The sequence below is a fragment of the Hylaeus anthracinus genome, unplaced genomic scaffold (genome assembly GCF_026225885.1).
Source record: "Hylaeus anthracinus isolate JK02 unplaced genomic scaffold, UHH_iyHylAnth1.0_haploid 11985, whole genome shotgun sequence".
Taxonomy (NCBI): domain Eukaryota; kingdom Metazoa; phylum Arthropoda; class Insecta; order Hymenoptera; family Colletidae; genus Hylaeus; species Hylaeus anthracinus.
In genome coordinates this window covers 11861394-11880178 of record NW_026534333.1, presented here as the reverse complement: position 1 = coordinate 11880178, position 18785 = coordinate 11861394, and the positions used below count along the sequence as shown (strand labels likewise).

Here is an 18785-nt window from a genome sequence, read left to right as displayed (position 1 = left end):
AATTTCATAATAAAAGCATGAAACATGTATCGTAACATTCAAATCATGTATTTTGTAATAGACGTGTGTAACACTCGAGGATTTCGTTTTTTTTTATTTACACACTGTTTCAACGAATTCATAAATACATAAATCCTATCCTTTCATGTACATTCAAAGTAGACAGTAGTGTCGATACTTGTGACGAATACAAAACATAAAAATATACACAATTTACAGTTACAGACCAAGGGCAGAAAAGTGTTACAACGAAAAAAAATATGATTTTGTGTATACATGTATATAGTATGACGTGTATAAGTCCATGTATATATAATATATATACTGAACAAGATAAACGAACGTATTGTTACAAATACATTTGTTCTCTGTAACGGTAGCAGTCCTCTCAGACGCTACCTAATTAATTGGCCCCTCCTGACAATATTACACGTTTATTGCCCCGCTCGATGGAGATCTCGCAAAAATTGTTCTGCCCCGTTACGAATCCCAATATCGATCTATCGACGGGCGAAGTATTGCTTCAAACGGAAAACCGATTTATCTTCCTTACTAAATGAACATAGTACACGTGTAGCATGTAGTAAACATCTAATCGTTATAGCTTATCGATTAATAAAATATGACAGCTTTTACATCCGCATCTCTTGTTCTCAAACACGCACTTAACCTTGATTACGCTTATAATGTTATATACAGTCAGGTATCACCGATTTAACTAAAAGGATTCACTCAACAGTCAATAGAAATCGGGTTTAACTCAGTTCGAAGCCTGCACCAGCTTGTATCGCGTATAAAAGTTTCTCGCGTAGGGTTTTCTCGTCCGGGAACTCTGGGAGTTTTAACAGATTCATACAGGTACTGGAGGTTGGCAAGTGATCTACACTGCCAGCTTGTTGGATACAGAAGGGTGGATCGAGTTCCTGAAGAATTGAAATCATTATTAATCGTAAATAGCAGAGTCGAACATATAATTATTTTAACACTTTAACGACTCGTAGTGATGATTGGATATATAGTACAATTCAACAATTTGTCTTCTTTTGATCAAATTATAAAATATTTATTTTGTCTACTAGAAATGTTTTCTGATTAATATTAGGTTGTCCCAAAAGTTTCTTTCGCTTTATTAATAAGTAATACATGCACAATAGTTTATGCTTTATGTTACATTACTGAATTGTGCACGATTCATTTTGCTCCATTACTGTTACAACATGAATATTTATGAAATTAGATTGTCTATTTATATAAACACGACCACATAAAATAATTGAGTGCAACTCGCGAAAGAAACTTTCGGGACAACCTAATACTTATATAGTATCTCATAATTCATATAATATTGCTTGTTTTAGCCAAATAGATGACTAATAAGCTACCGTTCGGTAAAGTGTTAATAACGAATAATGATTTATCTTGGAATAATGTATTCGTACACACCTTGAATCCAAGTAGTGGTGGCCGACTGCAACTGGTAACGAACTTCAGCAACTGTCGTTTTTGCTGATCGCTAAATTCGTTAACGACTTTCCAGAAAGCAGTTATCGTCGGATGATTGGGTGCATAGCCTCCCGTGTAGTTTGTATGCAATTTCAAGTCGTTTACGTCAACGGGAATTTGTGCACCCGATATCAATACTTGCAGCTCTTTGTTGCTGAACATTTGAAGCCAGTCCAAGGGTACCACGTTACCAATACCTTGCTTGAACGCATAACATTGTGCCCTGATCTGCTTGTTCAGTTTATAGTCTGCCATCAAGTGGATATACTCGATACGGTTGTGATTCGTGACAGGAATATTGGCACCGCTTGGTTTCAATTCGTCGACTCGTCGTTCGCCTAACTCGTCTGACAGTATAGTGAAGTCCAAGCCAAGATCGGCGACATCGCCTTTGTAACTTTTCAGATACAAGAGATTCCTATACATGATCGGATCCAAGGAGGCCAAATGATGAACGTCAACGTCCGATTGGCGACCAACGATTTTCGATAGAAAGAATTCCGCGAACGGAAGCTCGACCAACAGATTCTCGTACAAAGCTTTCCCAAGAATTCTACCGATAAAGTAATAATGCTTTGGGAAATCATCAACCAACAATTGTACCGTAGGATTCGGATACAGCATGTTATCCTTAGTGAGCTTGAAAAAGCCTCTGTTAGGGTCGAAGCTCGTTTTTAACAGTTCCGATAAAAATTCTCTAAATAGACCGCCACCGTCTATACCAGCTTCTTCCAGTCCAGCCGAATTAACGAGCTGCACGCGCATTTTCAATCGCAATTCTGATTCTTTCTCAGGCGATAATTTTTGAAACGCATCCTCGTACAAATAGTTCCTTCTCACCGATATCTTTATTGACGGACCTTGCATAAAGTTTGTCACGTCACCTTGTTGTTCCGATTTGTCGCGATAAATTAATGACTGAAACACCACTACTCGATCGCTGAACGGTACAACGAACGGTATCTCGCGAAGGAGCGTTAACGTTCGAACTTCCTTCGAGGACAAAGGTGGTCCTTCCTCCAGCTCCTCTCGCGTAAACACTCGAAGCCCTTGAAATGGTACATAACCCCTGAGCCTACGCCTGCGAAACGTGAAATTTTGAGGTTTGTCTATAGGTATCGCAATATTCGAAGCGATCCAATGCCCCTCTGGACAGAATTGCTGTCTCAAGTCTCGCGTATGCAACTGACGTAGCAAGCTAACCGTTACTTTGAATAGATGCGTCCACATTTGGGTGTCTTGTTGATTTTGAATAGTGCCCGACGGACCAAGAACAGCGGTTTTGTAATTGTCTCGCACGGTAGGCCGGCTGTCGGGAAACGCAAGCTCAACTAAGCCCAAGCAAACCCCTTTCAAGTGGCCAGAGAGCAATACCAATTCCGAGATGGTGAATGGCATTGCTTGTTGACCGTTGGTGTCCAACGGCTGTTCAGTCGTTTCGATGAAGAATTCTGTGTCGTGCAACGTTGCGATAAGCAAACTGAACAATGAACAAAATACGGCTAACAGCGGAACTATCTTTTTCGTGTCTTCGCTAGAAAGACTGAGTCCCTGCGACATAATCTGCAGTAGAGGTGTCGCTCCACCGAATAACGACATTTGACAAACTGACAACAAAACGGTCCATAAATTCTTGAGAAACACTGGCTTGAATGCGAGCATGTATAATAATTTATACTTGTGAATGGCTAATTTGTTGGTAATCAGCAAATGATGACAAAGTTGGCACAAAGGTTGCAACACGGCCGGATCTTTGCTACGATCCACCGCTAAAAGTATTTTCTGAACACGTTGCTGTTCGTTCAGCATTTCCAGGCACTGATGTAAAACATCAGCTTCTTCTTTATCGATCATGTTTACATTAGATTCCGTATCCGAATCATCTGCTTGCTCCGTGCTTTCCTCTGCGACCAACGGGATTATCGTCGAACTCGTGGATGCGAGTACTTGTAAATAGTTAATAAGAACATCTTTAAATTTACACGTTGCTGTAATATGAAACAAAAAAATCAAAACATTACTTTACATTCATTTATCGTAATTAATATCAGATTTGATTTTCATACACTTACTGAATCGATTCGATTCTAAGGATAAAATGGAATAAAGCAAACTTATTGTAGGCTCTATTTCCATTCTGTTGATGCAATCGATTAATTGAATGTATGGAAATTCTTTGAATTCAGACAATGATGGAATAATAAACATCCGAATAGGATCGGACATTCTTGGAGATAGTATACTTCTACAAAGTTCCTGTAAAACGAGCATAGAAAAATCATCTTTCTGGTCTAGGAAGGAAATTAAGTCCAGTGGTCGCTTTATCATATCCACTAAACATTTTGAGATAGGGGTTGCTGGGATAGAAGTAGGTTCCAACAAAGGCGGGACTTTCTCGTTTATCAATTTCCTTAATTGATCAAAGTATTTGTGCTTTATCAAATATATAAAGATGGTTTCTAGATGTTTATAACTACTCCCTCTTAAGACCTTTCCCGTATCTTCTCGACTAGTAAACGTTTCTAAAGCTCTTAATGGTATGGCCAACGAATAAGCTCCATCCATTAAGGCTTCTGAATTATGTTGCATACACATACGAAGCATCCATCTGTAAAAATATTTATTATTATTACAAAGTAGAATACACAAAAATTATACAATGTTCTTTCTGTTAAAACTTACCGTAATCTCCATAACCACTCAGGACAGTTTACACATTTTTGTTTAATTTCTTGCTCGTGCTTTAGAAAATGTTGAAATGTCCAAACAAGTCTACCGGTATCCAGAGTATAATCGTAAAAGAATAATAATTTTCGAAAATATATTACTAAGTCATCTAGATTCACATTTCTACGACCAGTTATTTGTTGTTCTTCGTCGAATTCTTTCCTCACCACCATTCTCATATGCTTTCTGACAATGAAGCTGCGCACAAGCGCCTGAATTTTTAATGCTGCATTGTGCCTTCTACGTTGTTGCTCTCTTTTTAAACGTTCCAATTGCGCATGCTGCAAGAGGACTGACTTTTCTGCTCGATCATTCCTTTTACTGGCACCAGCTAAATTTTGTTGAGGTTTACGTCTGTAATCTCCTTCGAAACTGTACATGGTGTTTCGATGTCTTTTTAATAGCATAACATCCCTATTTCTATCTCTGAAAGAAACATTAAAAAACAATAATTGCTATTGTCCCGTTTTTGGGTCTTTTAACATATTTAAACATGTGCAATCTTGAGCTTACCGTACAAGGGGTTTTATGATGACAATTTTAATTGACAATTCACTGACCTTGGTAATAGATATTAAACAAAAATATTTTGAAACAGAATGTCATTTCTTAGAAACCACGATACTCTGCTAATATATCACCGCTTATCCCCACATTCTCAGGAATATTTAACACAATTCTAAACTTAATGGCATTACCGACCTCGCGCAAAATTTAAATTTACTTTAATGTAGAATCTAACTTTGTTCTCGTTAAGAAGGTTAACATTTATGACGATTACTACTTTTGTCGATTTACGTTTCGATACGATTTATCGTGAAGATCGTATTACAAGCATAATCTCAGCAGTTTGTATATTCGATGCTATGTCAGCAAAAAACAACTGGCTGTTAACACTAGATCGTACATATACGTCCAGTCATCAAATGCTCGCCATATTCTATTTTATAGTCGTATTGAGAAACACATACACTCCATTGAAAAAAATCTGACCGGACTACTACAAAGACACAACCGCCACCAACGGAGGAACTTCCCCTCCACCTCTTAACGTATGAAGTGCGCGAAGGGAGATGCGCATAAAATTATTGTGCTGCCAACTCTTCGGTGGTGCAGATGTGCAGATCGCAGCCAATCGCAGCAACACGTGCTTTACGCTGGAACTATCAATAATTAGTAACAAGCGTTATTTAGCGTATTCTTTTAAGAAATTAATTACTATTCGTAATATCACGATACAATTCAAAATAAAATTGATGTAAAAATAGATAGATAAGGATAGCTAAAAACTTTTTTCTAACGTATAGCAATGTTCTTCAGGAACTTGTCGTTTCAAGTGAAAGTATACAACGCAAAGGACCTACTTTAAAAAAATTCTCTTGCCTAAAAATAACATAGTCATTTGTAAATGGTATAAACTAAAATTGTGTGCCGATTGTTCATCGACAGAGTAACGCACGTGTTGGTCACTACGATTCGCGCCACCGGGTAGTTGACGAGAGAACAGTTTTTTATGCGCATCTCTCCTCACGCATCGCGTAAGATTAGGAGGGGCTACCTGGTTGCTAGTATACAGTTGCTAGTTGTGTATCTGTAGTAGTGCAGACAGGTTTTTCAGTTGAGCACCAGTGAGCGTATGCTTGCGATATACGCTTGCGTGATAAGTATGCGTAGATGTCCATGCTCACGTGAATACAGGGTGTCCCAAAAATGTTGTAACACCTTGAAAAAGGTGGTTCGGGAGGTGATTTGAAACAACTTTTTCCTCAGCGAAAATGTTGTCGGAGGCTTCGTTGAGGAGATATTAACGGAAAACACTGACCAATCAGAGCGCGAGAATGCCGTTGGTGCGGTCGCGGTAGCGAAGGCTATGTGCTAAGCGGCCGCGCTTGTACGCGAACAAGCGACTCGACGTGCATCGAAGGACATTGACGCTGCCGCCTATAGCGCGTAGCCTTCGCTACCACGGCCGCTCCAACGGCATCCTCGCGCTCTGATTGGTCAGTGTTTTCCGTTAATATCTCTTCAACGAAGCCTCCGACAACATTTTCGCTAAGGAAAAAGTTGTTTCAAATCACCTCCCGAACCACCCATTTCAAGGTGTTACAACATTTTTGGGACACCCTGTATAGATAATTTTTTTTTTTTTAGGGATTAATAACGTACACCTGCATCAATATCAAGCTAATCAAAGTACGGTTTTTGTTATAATGTTTCTTTAATTAATTTGTATATCAATTTTGCATACGAACAGGTAGCAATCTCCAGATATTTGCAAATAGAGCTTTGATCAGTTTTACTTAGAAACGTGCACAATTGGTCTCATAACAAAAAAGTAAAGAAAAATGGGAAATATTCAGTTAATATTTTACACAACACGATGAATTAAATTAATCGGACGTTTTTGATTGGGACGTATCTCGTTCGAAAATGAAGATTCCGATACGGGATTGGCTGTAATTGATGTTCGTGTCGGTGATGTAATTCTGGTGGTTTATTTTTTTTTTTCGCAAATCTGTTCACTGATCTAGTTTTCGAAAGAAACGATCGTCGTGTTTCGTTTGAACGTGTCGTGTCGAGGGGCGAATTCGATGTATCGAGTTGTACGTTCGGAAGGCGTTGCAAATAAAAGAAATATGGAAAGTCCGCGGGTGATTTTGGAACGCGTTCTTTCGTCTATTGTGTGAAATTAAATCGAGAATGGCCGGGAAGATGGCGGCGGCAGAGTTAAAACATGATAATGTTTCGTGCTACGAAACTGTGAAAGGAAATGTATCGACAGTAGTATCGCACAGAGAAATCGAATGCTACCGGTTCAGATTGTTAGACTTAATCTACTACTTGACTTGTGTCATTTTTTTTTTCATCGATATAGCAACAGGTGAACAAGGATTAAAAGTGTATTGTATAGTTTTCGTATTTTGTTCAGAAATGTTTTATCTTATTAATATAAAATAATACAAAAATGGTCGACAAATTTATATACTTTTAGCGTATCCAACGTGGAAAGTGAAACATAGACCTCTTTACGGTTTATACATTATTTACAGTTGTGCACGTTTATTGTAATATAATAAACAATGCAGTACATGCAACTTAAAATTTCATGATTCTTGCAACCTTTATAGTAGTGTGAATAAATATAGACTTCGATTAAATGGTATGTCTTAAAATGAGATAATTCAATTAATACCTTTTAATTTTGGTGCAAGTTATACATGTAAATGTTAGGATTGACATTTAATCTCGAGAACATTTTTTGTTTGTTTAGTATTGTGTATGATTTTAAAAGCCTTTCTTTTCTCTATTAGATGCTTTTACAGATTTGATGTAATAGTGCAAGTGTTTTAGGTTGAGGTTATGGAGTGTCAAAAATCAACAGTCAAAACATCTATTGGTTTTCGTGTTCAATCAAGGCTTAAGTGATTCCTAAACCACTCTAAACATTTGCATCATCTATGAGGACTGTATCAAGGATTCAGTGGTCCAGAAATTGTTTATAATTTTTAGTAAGGGTAATTGTGAGCCTGTTGGCACTGTATGTCTTATACTTGTCTCATACTGTCACTTTTACCAACAACATAGCCTTAATTGAACACAAAGAAAGAACACTTTATCTTGAACCTAAAGAACTCATATCATTAAATCAATAAGAAAAATGTTTTTTTTATAGAAGAAACATTTTTGTTGCAACGGAGTTTTGGTTGAATGAAAATTGTTTCAACTCGATAGCAAGATCTGTTCATTTTTATGTTTTTTAAATCTATGAAAACATTGCATTTAATAGGTGTATTCATGGAATACATGGAATTTATTATAGAATATGTTTTTTGTAGATAGTATTGTATTTATGGAATACTTTTTACAAGGCCAATTTATTTGGGGATGCTTTGCTTTGAGTTTCACAATTCTACCCGCTGGTGTTATCCAAATGTTTAGTTTAAGATGGTATCACAGCGATGGTTCTATTAAAGCTATACATTGGTTGTTACACTTTTTGTTCTTAGGAATATTACACAGGTATTATTTAAAAAGATTTTTCTAAAAGTTTACAATTAGTTCCTTTGTTACTTTTGAGGGACAATAATTTTATTTCTAGGTATTTAATATTACTGTATGCTACAATATATTCCTTAAGAAGCAAACGATTTGCGAAGGATAAAAATTGGGTATATAGACAGGAAAGTGATATATGCATGTTGCATTTGTTTGAGTCGTTCATGGGAGCTGCTCCACAATTAATATTGCAGCTATATGTCATGGCAGTATTACGTCGCACACCATTGTGGACAAGTAAGAACAATCAAAATAATTATTTCAGTTAAGAAATACAGAAGTTATTAACTTCATAGTAGAGATCATTATTGCAGAAGTTCTGGATTAAATGCAACTATTTATCACATTTATGGTTTGAATGTTAACGTAAAATACCCTAAAATATTACACAGGTAAATAAGAAAACAATTTAAAATCAGTTTCATAAACCTTATTAATTTCGTCGAGCAACGATCTAGGAACATTTTGCATATACTCTTTAACCACAGCGGTAGTTGTGACTCCGCGCGGATTTATATTTCTTAAATCACTTTTTTCATATAGATATTCTCTTAAACCTAATTCTTGTATTAGGAACTGTTGATCTCGATCGAACGTATCAAATTTCAAAATGTAATTATACTTAATTAAGCAAGGTTCGCATGTGTCGACAAATGGTGCCCAATGTTCGTCGAAGTATTTTTCTTCTACTATGAAACGGAGAAATTCTGTAAACGTTGGTTCTAATTGAGTTTCGTTGGGTTGTCTGTATCGGTGGTATTTATGCGTAATGTGCCGTCCAAATCTTTTATAGTAATAATCTCTTCCTTCTATGTGTTCCAATTTATCTCTGTATGCGGATACAAGACGTTCAAATGGATGACGAACGATCAGGAATTTCTTCGTTGTGTTCAGCTTCTGTAACAACAAATTTCTTGTCTTATGTTATCTTTTTGATCTTCTGAAAATAAGTAATAATTGTGATTTCTTTAAACCACAGTTTAATCTATAATTTTATTTATATATTTATTCATCTTTGAAGAAGATGTACTAATTTTTATATAATAAAAAGAATTTTATACTTGGTAGGCTTTCTTCATGTCACGATCGCGTGGAAATGCTTTTCTCACAATGGTATTGATTTGTAAAATATCTCTATGAATCAACTCCATAGCTGTCTCTGTTAATACTCCTCCAAGGGTTGCAAAATGCTTCATCCAAGTCGAACTTGCTGCCTTGTATATCGGACACCATGATATTCCATGTGTTCTGTACAATATAAATGTTAATTAATTTGTATTTCAAAAAGCAATTGTGAAAAGAAATTATTTTATACTTACGTATCGATAACCATGTTTGCCAGTACATTGTCTAAATTTGAATCCTTTTTGCCCATGGTTTCACAATACCGTTCTAACTCGGTTTTCCTGATGTTTAATTGAATCCTTACATTTTTCATTTCTTCTACTGACAAATTAATGAAAGTAGATTTATTGCTAATTGCATTGCTATGTTTGTAATTTCCATTATGGATATAGTTTGCAGTCTTTAAATGTTTGCTTATGTGTGAACATGAATTATATATTAAATTCAATAAGAATATAAGCGTCATAAATACTATAACTATTACGGTAATTAATTTTACTAATGTAAGTTGCCTCTATAAAAGAAATAATGTTATTAGCGTAAATGTAGTTTACCCTATGGATTAAATGTGAAGGTACTTACATGTAACCCTGAGAACATGCTATGAAGAAGATGTAAACACTTCACTTTTAACAAGTATGAACGTATTATCGTTTGACTTTCAAGTTCTGTTACTTTTATCGACATTTTTTATATTATCTTTTTTATGTACGAGATCTCCTACAATAATGATACTTTTCCCACAAAGGGAATCTTGTATGTAGAATTTGAGAGAAAACTGGAGTTAAGAGACTGCATATTTTACTTCCTTTGACCCGCCCCCATAGATAACAGAGGCAGGAACAAAGATATCATGGACAGTATTCTATCCTCTTGCAGAAAGCACTGCTATTTAAGTTTAGGAGTCAAACGCATGGATATTGGTTAGATATTCTATTGGGAAAGCTCACTACACCGTAACTTTAAAAATAATGTTCTCTGAGTAGGGTGGGTGTTTTAAAGTGCTAAAAATAAAATGACTCCCAACTGCCACTCTCTCTCTCTCTCTCTATTTCCGACCAAAAAATGTCTAGAACTATAGATGTCTAATTTCTGTATATCTCAGAGAAATACATGCGAGAAATTGAATATTTGCCACATTGAATAATGAATTGTATTTAATTTATACTTAAATGGACAATCGAACAGGTTTATCTGCCATAGTGTCCTTTTGTTCGTTGAGCTGGGCTATAGGTACATATACAAAAGCGATGCACAAAATAAATCCTGGCCATAACGAGACAACATGGGTAGTGTTGACTCTTCAGGGTGTTTGGCGAGCAGGAATGTTAATATCCAGAATAGCAGTATTGGTTTTGACGGCAATCTGTTTACGGGAATGGTTTTTATTGTTTCTTGGTAAGTGTACCAGACAACATACCATAGAGATTTCCTTAAAATAGATTTACATCTTTTACAAGGTTGCCCATTCCTCTCTAAATGTTACAGGACTCCATTGGCTATTTATGACTGTTTGGGTAATTCTACAAAACACAGACTTCTGTCCCACAGTGTGGGAGGAGCGTATTTACAATTGCATCATAGGATTAATTTATTGCTTCGACTTTTTTAACTTGCGCGTCGGCAAGTCTCGGTACAGAGTACTTATCTTTTACACTATCATCGTGACAGAGAACATCGTGTTTTTAGTTATTTACGTATCGTGTTTTAAAGATGCAATTAAGACTGAAGAGATAGCCATAGTAACGAGCTTAATAGCCGGAGGGATGTTGATCGGTATTTCGAGTATGTTGTTTTATTACGGAAAGTTTCATCCGTCGAAGGGTATTTCTAAAGACACTGATAACAATAAGTCTGAGATGGTCACTGATGTAGCCGTCACTCCCAGATCCTTCAAACAGTATTATCCTAATGCTTTGTGTTCCGTCAACCATTCTCAAGGCACTGCCTCCGAGGAGATCACCACGGACAAGCAGTCCTTGTTGACGAACATCGTGCAGAGTTCCGAGTGCGCGGAGAACGGTATTATCAATCAGAGTTGTAAGATCGAGAACGAATCGAAGACTGCCGTATGCGTGATGTCGGAATGCGAGTCGGCGCACAAGAATTTCTCGCAACACGAGAAATTCGAAATACAAAACGACTGTAACGATGCAACCGAGAAAGCCATCCACCGTCAGAAACGCAGGGGCATTTGTCTGCCGACTACGCAGGCGCTGGACATAGATAAGGATGTCACAGCGAAGGATCCGTCGCAGAAGAGGCGCGGAATTTGCTTCTCGACGCGACTGATCCTCGAGATGGAAAACGAGACGGACGAGACGGTCGCTGCCGACCAAAAATCGATGCCAGACGCGGCTGCGAAACTCGACGAATTAGAGGTGGCGTGCGACGATCTGAACGGTATCACTATATTGAGGGACAGGCTGGAGACCCCTACGAGCTTCAACGATGAGAAAATTTCCGAAACGGAAAAACTGACAAAGGAATTGCAGCAAAGGGACGAAACGATGAGTTGCGTCACCTCGATACACGACTACGAAAACGTCTGTCCCCTTGGGGTTGCTAGACCGCCCTGGTGCATCCGTAGTTGGAAAGGTTACACGGATATAGAGACTTATATCCACGATGACAGCGTTGTCAGAGATAGACGACGAGATACGTTGACAAGCACCACCACTGGGACAACTTACAGCTCGGAGTTCTCGGACACGACGTGCGCTAGTTCAGTATTGAGAGGAATTCTGAAGCAAGAGGATTATCTCGACACGCTAGCGTATGATCTGATTGATCCTCGCGAGTTGAGAGCTCTGTATAGCGAGGATCCTTCCCTGGCTACGAAAAGGACTTCTTCCGACGTAGACGAGCAGAACGCCACGCTTTACATTGCCAAGCCGGTAGTGATAGATGATAAAGGTGGAATGTTCGCGCTGGATACCATTGTGGAGGAACACGACGAATTGGACGAGAAATTTGAGTACGCTCGACCTGGCTGTGATTCGGTCAGCACTCTGGTGAGCACGATCGATCAGATCAGAAAGTACACGGCTGATAATTCCCCGAGGCACGTGTTTCACACGACAGGAACACAGTGCGAGGATTTCGATCCGAAAGATCTGATAAGGAGAGCACAGCTCACCAGAGCGTTGTTCAAGAACGATCTTAAAGATCCTGCCACCGTTAACAGGAATTACATCAATCGATTGGACGATCCAGAGGCGATCGTTCGGGGGAAACGCGAGATTGACGCTATTCGAGACTTTGTCAAATATTGCGCGATAGAATCGATCAAGAAAACGCCTCTGATAGACGCGATACTCTCCGATTCGCCGATTCTGGGTAGCAAACCGAAGGTACAGAAGCAGGTAAAAGACGATCCGAAGGAGAATGATCTGTACGTCGAGATGAGTCCTCTAGTACCTGTTGAAAACATTGAGATTGTACATAATAATTTATCCGAGACCAGCGTGTCCGAATCCAATGATCGAAGCCACGAAAACGTGACGATGAATGTTTCAGCTAACTCTGGTGATACGGAGAAGATTGACCCGCCACCTTGCGACAAACGTAGAAAAGCCATCAACTATCCGAGACGAAAATTTTCTCTGCTGAAGGAAAAGTTTGAATCGAAATCACAGCTCGTGTACGTTGTCACGCCACACAATGCCATTAAAATAGGACAGTCGACCGTTTCTTCCGAATCTGATCCATCGAGGAAGAACGTTTCGGTTATATTAAAGAAGACGGACGTTTCGACGAAACACGATAAAGAGAATTTAGCTCCTGCCATGTTGAACGTTAGTCACGTTAGTCAAACGAAACATACTCCAAACGATAGATCTCAGGCGAACAGGGAAAAAGCTGACTCCATTTACGAAAACGATAAATCTTCGTGCAATACCGATTTGAATTTGAAAGAGAGAAGACATATATTCTTAGAGCAAGTTTTATCGCCCCCGAAACGGTTGACCTGGAACAAAAGAAAGTCTTTCGGCGGGACTACCGTGAAAAAGACTTAGAGAACGTGGTAATCGGATTAAAAACGTGCCACCTCTGTTCCCAATTAAGATCTCGAAGCAATCAAAAGAGATTACGATAGATTACAATTAATTCCTTAGGCTAGAGCTTTTTACGAAAGTGATATTTAGTTTTAGGTTTTAGTTTATCGAAATTAATGTCTTCCTGCGATCGTATCGATTATCCTTCGCCGATCGATGAGAAAGTAGGGAAAGTAAGATAAATGTGTATTTATTTTCGAAACAGATGCCAACAAGATCATTCTTATTAAGTTATAAACAATAAGCAATCACGAGGAGCATTATTTTCATGCGTAAAAAGAAACAAAAAACGTATTATGTACGGTATCCATTTTATTAAGTATGTAAATCAATTACATCGTTGCCAACGATATTACGTTATACAATATTATAGATCTGTAATAATTATACATATGAAAATTATTTTTATATACAACAATGTTATGTATAATAAAAGACTTTTTTTACATAATAATATATATTTGAAATGGCACCGGAAAACATTGCATGTCGTTATAATACATAGAGAAACTACGTATATTCAAACGGATACGGTAAACATTTATATCCGAAAAGTACCCTAGAAATAGCGCAATTATAATAATTAAAAATAGTTCTATTATCATTACGATGGGACATATAACATATACACGTATTCACCTAAATGTCTAATGTATGCATTTGTTGATGTAATCCGTATCAGTGCATTTTCAACTATACTATAAAACGGTATAGTTCATTATCGTTTACTTAAAACTTACGTTTCATTCCGAATCACGCGTTTTTAATTACATTTTTCCTGGGAATGATTGCATCGTGCATTGTGACGGTCGGAAAAATAAATTGCAATTAAATAATTGACAGTCCGTCGAACTGTGTATAAGTTAACACGAGAGATGGGCAGAGAATGCCGAGAAAGAACTAAATTAAGAAACTAGTCAGTCTTTTATATTAAAATGAGATTGCATATTCGACATTTTTTGTTACGTCCGTGTGATATGTAATAGAATAAACGGCAGTCAGAGAAGCTTTGTCTGAATATGCACGCGTTAAATGGCGTGCAATGGCTTTTGAGCAGAGTATTACACAAATAAGTTATGAACCTTGTAAGTTTTTCACTAAAATTAATAGTTAATCACTTAGATATAGAAAACCTGAAAAATCGGTAGCATTTGAAATGCTTTCGCAGACGCATTGTGATTGTATGTCATTATTCTGGCACGAAATGTCTCACTATTTAAATTAATGTACTTTGTCCGTTACTTACATTCTCGTCGTATTTTTTTATCCATTTGATGTGACAAATGAGCGGCAAGCTGCGCAAATTGTTGCATATCCGTGTTACGAGAGAGATTTTCCGTAACTCTTGAGCTACTTGATGCAGAGATTTTCCTTTTGTTTCGGGAATAAATAGGAAAACGTACAATATGGTGATTAGGCACATGAAGCTGTAGAATAGATACGATCCAGCTAACGTTAACGATTCTGAAACAGAGTAATTGTATACGTTTTAAAAGGAATAAGGCGTCAGGAATGACTTCAATATATGTGAATATTTTTTTGATTATTGTTTTTATATTACCATAGAAATATTCACAATCTAAAAGATAATAAGGTATTTATTTTAACCCGTAGAGCCTAAACTATAAACCTGAGGCTGAATGGGTTAACACTTCCAAAAGAAAAAGAAACTTACTGGCCATAGCGCTGACCGATTCTGTAGCAATTATGTGGGTCACCCATATCACGATGGTAATAAAACTGATGCATTTTCCTCGTATCGCTGCAGGAAAAACTTCCGTAAGATTTAACAACGGGACTGGACCGAGTCCTAAAGCGTACGCTGCTTCGTATACAAGCAATGTTACTACCGCTAAAATACGTAAACCACCGGTGAGACCTTCGGAAACAATAATGTTCTGCATCTGAAACGAGATTAAATAACATCGTTGAAATGGGTTACATCGAATCAGGGAGCAGTCTGAACATTTCAGATATAAACAAAAATTTATGATAAACTGCATTTTTTAGATCAATATACCAGACTATTCCCTTAAAGTTCAAGAGTATAAGAGAGAAGAATGTATACTTCGCAAGACGCCTTGATTTGAGTCCATGTTTCAGGGCTGGGAGCAGCTATAGCTAGCGGAGTCGGTAGCAGTGGAAACGGCGGCGGAGAGCCAGCGGGCATAGCGTTTTGAATTTTCACATCCTCGTTGTGATGATTCTTACAATGTGTATTTACGATATCCAAGTTGTCGTCGCCTCTATCTATAGTAGCTAATAACGACAGCAATGATATGGTTGTCATACAAATAGTTGCCGATGTGATTAACGCTGTTCGACGTCCGCATCTTTCTACTATGATCAGAGACAGCATGGTGCTGAAAACTTTCACGACGCCGAGTGATATTAAAGCTGTGATTTCAGCAACATCTGTGAAATAGAGTGAGTGAAATTAAAATTAATACTTGCCAATTGGAAGACCAAATTAAGTACGGAAATAGTCGATACAAACGTATTATTATTTATAATATATGTATTGACCTTGAGTTTAAGTATTCTTCGATGTAAATGATTATTTAAAGTAGGACGATAACCTCAATCGCCTTAACACTTTAACTGGCGTGTGTGTTTTGATGATACGAATTTCACACAGCAGTTTCAGTGTTAGTTATCTGTGTTATTTTAAGATATATGAAAAAAAAATTATACATCAACGAGGTGAAAAGCTTTCGGAGACTTTAAGGTCACTTCCATTTGTCTAAATGGCATACTCTACTTCCTTATGTTGTGTTGACTATTTGCGTATTTAAAATAGAGTGAGAATACTTTCATAAGCAAGAGAAACGCGATTTTATCACTTACTCGAACAAATGCCCAACAATGCGAACAGTCTCGGTGCATAATACAGGACTTGTCGTTTACCGGTGCACTGTTGCAATATCAATAGAAAAATCATGATTGTTAGAGTCTCGAAGACCGTGTACCAAGCACTCTTCGTTGGAGTCTTCGAGACGTTAGCCATTCTTTTGTAAAGCAGAAATGGCGGGGATCGTTGAAGAAATATAATAGTAATAATACAAGCGGCCAAAGCAGGAACAGCCGTTATGCCAATAGAGAATCGCCATTGGTAGTCGATATTTTTCACAGCAGCAGCTATTACGGATACTAAAAATCCAGTAGCTGTGCCCAATTGGTACAACATTATATTATATCCGCGTTTATTTGAATCGGATACTTCCGCCATATACACGCAGTGTGCCACAGCAGAAATTGTCCCCGAATAACCGCAAATTACTCGTGCGACGAGTAATAAAATATAATGATTCGCCAACGCTGATAATGTGGCCCCAAAAGTCAGGAAGACCAGAGTTAATATCATCGTCCAGCGCCGACCAAACGAGTCAATTAGGAAACCTGTAATGCATTGTTAGTAGTATTTATTCCTGACTTATTTTTCTATTAATAAATAGTACTCTTCTAAAAATTTGTTTAAACTTACCACCGGTTAAACCACCAAGGAGTGCTCCAATGAACCAAATGCTAATAACAAAATCTCTTTCAAAACAATTTAAATTGAATTCATGTTTGATTAAAGGAGCTATAGGTTTTGCCACTCCCATGTCACATCCAAAAGCAATACCTGCCAAAATTGCAACCATGGAAACGAAAACAGTTTGATTGCCTGATGTCAATGGTGTCAAATTATCATTTTGCTTTGGAATTGGTTTCCTCAGATTCTTTGGAGGTAAACATTGGTAATCTTCGTTTGGAACTTTGTTTATAGATGTCTCAATAGTTCTATTGGCACTATTTAATAGTATTGCCGTGTCCTCTTCATCAGACATTTTGGTTTGATATATTGACACTTATAAAGGATTCACATCAAAGCAACTATTCTATAGATCTGAAAATAATAACAATGTAATAATGTGTCTTTATTAAGTACTATATAGTATACATTAAGAAATCCAATATTGAATGAAAAACATAGAAAATTAATGTAAAAAAGTAAAAATACAAATCATCAATGGAAAATGTAACAATACAAAAAACAAGTTTTAGAAAAATGTAAAAATACAATTGCATCAGTTCTAAAATCAATCAATTATAATCCACATTTTGTAGAATACTTTGATAGTATAATTTCTCTGTTAATATTTTTAGAATAAACATTGAGTTTATAACTTTGGTATGGATGTAAAGAGATACTGCCATTTTTAGCGTGATGTATAGATCTTTGCTCCAATTTACATTCTACTTACTAGTGTGTTGTTGTTATTGCTAAAACAATTGTTGCTTTGTAAATAATACGTTTTATTTGCCGTATAATCGGCTCCACGAACTTTGCGGAAGCTAACGAGATTATTGACAAAGAGATTGTTTTGTATTTTCAGATCTATTCTTGTACACTAACGCTATTCACTCGTAGTACGCGAAAATGAGTTTGATCACGATACTCACCGTTCACGCGAACAGAATTATAATAATTACGTTCACGGTTACTTTTGTTCATTTGACATTTTGTGGCACACAGACGCACGAATTGACAGTTCTCGTGAGCATTTAAGTCTGTAGCGCCATCTTGCGAATCTTTAGAAATAAAAGTTCAGGTATGCGCAAATGCGAGGCACAGCCTTTACTTTCCCTTTCAAACTTCTAAAATTTATACATTACATCTACGAATGAAAGAGAAAAGCATACGCAATTAGAGCACACCAGGCCAGATTTATTTTCCATCATTTTTGTTACAAAGTATCGAAGGGGAAAACTGAAGAAACATAAAAATTAAAGCTGGCAGGAATTCGGATATTTTATGGGAGCATACCTAACCCTCAACTTGGAGGATACTTCTTTTAGACCGATTTCAAAATAGTGATAAATATTCAGTAGTAGGATAGTAGTAGGATACCCTCCGGAGCTGTAGGGTATATTTTATTGTACCTACAAGTACGGGTCTAGACATCCCAAGATATCTGAGCTACAGAGGGGGACCAGTGGGCCTCAAACCCCATGGGAACCCTAACCAGACTATCCCTATTAGAGATGGCAGAGAATTATGAAGAGAAATACTTAAGCAAATGCAAACTAATGTAAAGCAAGAATTAAATAAATGTAGAGAACGAATAAATATAAGACTGGTCCGTTAGGTGCTATAGTCTTCTCCTCTGGGTCTGTAGCGGTGTTTGTAGCTACAGTACAGGCCCAGCAACCCCAAGGTACCTGAGCTAGAGGGGGACTAGCGGGCCCCAATAGATGAAAAGTAAGAGATACTGCAAATGGTATTAAAACAATACAAGTCATGCAAGATGATGCTAAGAAACATGGAAATAA

General features: G+C 37.3%; 5 protein-coding genes across 11 annotated transcripts in view; 2 read left to right on the top strand and 3 right to left on the bottom strand.

Annotated features, from left to right (window-relative positions):
• Positions 1 to 18785, top strand: part of LOC128886612 (FERM, ARHGEF and pleckstrin domain-containing protein 1) — a 94938-nt gene that overhangs the window by 10918 nt on the left and 65235 nt on the right. The gene's annotated exons all lie outside the window — the stretch shown is intronic.
• On the bottom strand, positions 69 to 5273 carry LOC128886611 (ubiquitin-protein ligase E3C). Its single transcript, XM_054141656.1, has 5 exons — positions 4744 to 5273; positions 4186 to 4656; positions 3576 to 4111; positions 1444 to 3491; positions 69 to 923 (listed from the first exon to the last, which is right to left on the bottom strand). Exons 2-5 carry the CDS (start codon positions 4635 to 4637, stop codon positions 756 to 758), a joined length of 3204 nt encoding a protein of 1067 aa, XP_053997631.1. The 5' UTR covers positions 4638 to 4656; positions 4744 to 5273; the 3' UTR covers positions 69 to 755.
• On the top strand, positions 6006 to 13432 carry LOC128886610 (uncharacterized). Of its 5 annotated transcripts, none has more exons than XM_054141655.1 (6): positions 6008 to 7111; positions 7582 to 7739; positions 8067 to 8250; positions 8330 to 8523; positions 10600 to 10809; positions 10900 to 13432. In XM_054141655.1, the coding sequence occupies exons 3-6, from the start codon at positions 8081 to 8083 to the stop codon at positions 13428 to 13430; spliced, it is 3105 nt and encodes a 1034-aa protein (XP_053997630.1). In that variant the 5' UTR covers positions 6008 to 7111; positions 7582 to 7739; positions 8067 to 8080; the 3' UTR covers positions 13431 to 13432. The 5 variants fall into 5 exon arrangements, with proteins under 5 accessions (XP_053997626.1, XP_053997630.1, XP_053997629.1 ...); XM_054141654.1 differs by having other exon boundaries at positions 6009 to 7111; positions 7582 to 7745; XM_054141651.1 differs by lacking the exon at positions 7582 to 7739 and having other exon boundaries at positions 6006 to 7111.
• Positions 8530 to 10574, bottom strand: LOC128886624 (carbohydrate sulfotransferase 9-like). Its single transcript, XM_054141680.1, has 4 exons — positions 9994 to 10574; positions 9606 to 9925; positions 9348 to 9534; positions 8530 to 9183 (listed from the first exon to the last, which is right to left on the bottom strand). The coding sequence occupies exons 1-4, from the start codon at positions 10096 to 10098 to the stop codon at positions 8671 to 8673; spliced, it is 1125 nt and encodes a 374-aa protein (XP_053997655.1). The 5' UTR covers positions 10099 to 10574; the 3' UTR covers positions 8530 to 8670.
• On the bottom strand, positions 13744 to 18028 carry LOC128886618 (solute carrier family 2, facilitated glucose transporter member 10-like). Of its 3 annotated transcripts, XM_054141672.1 has the most exons (7): positions 17916 to 18028; positions 16954 to 17358; positions 16317 to 16868; positions 15538 to 15884; positions 15145 to 15373; positions 14716 to 14933; positions 13744 to 13844 (listed from the first exon to the last, which is right to left on the bottom strand). In XM_054141672.1, the coding sequence occupies exons 2-7, from the start codon at positions 17297 to 17299 to the stop codon at positions 13827 to 13829; spliced, it is 1710 nt and encodes a 569-aa protein (XP_053997647.1). In that variant the 5' UTR covers positions 17300 to 17358; positions 17916 to 18028; the 3' UTR covers positions 13744 to 13826. The 3 variants fall into 3 exon arrangements, with proteins under 3 accessions (XP_053997647.1, XP_053997645.1, XP_053997646.1); XM_054141670.1 differs by lacking the exon at positions 13744 to 13844 and having other exon boundaries at positions 14682 to 14933; XM_054141671.1 differs by lacking the exons at positions 13744 to 13844; positions 17916 to 18028 and adding an exon at positions 17717 to 17902 and having other exon boundaries at positions 14682 to 14933.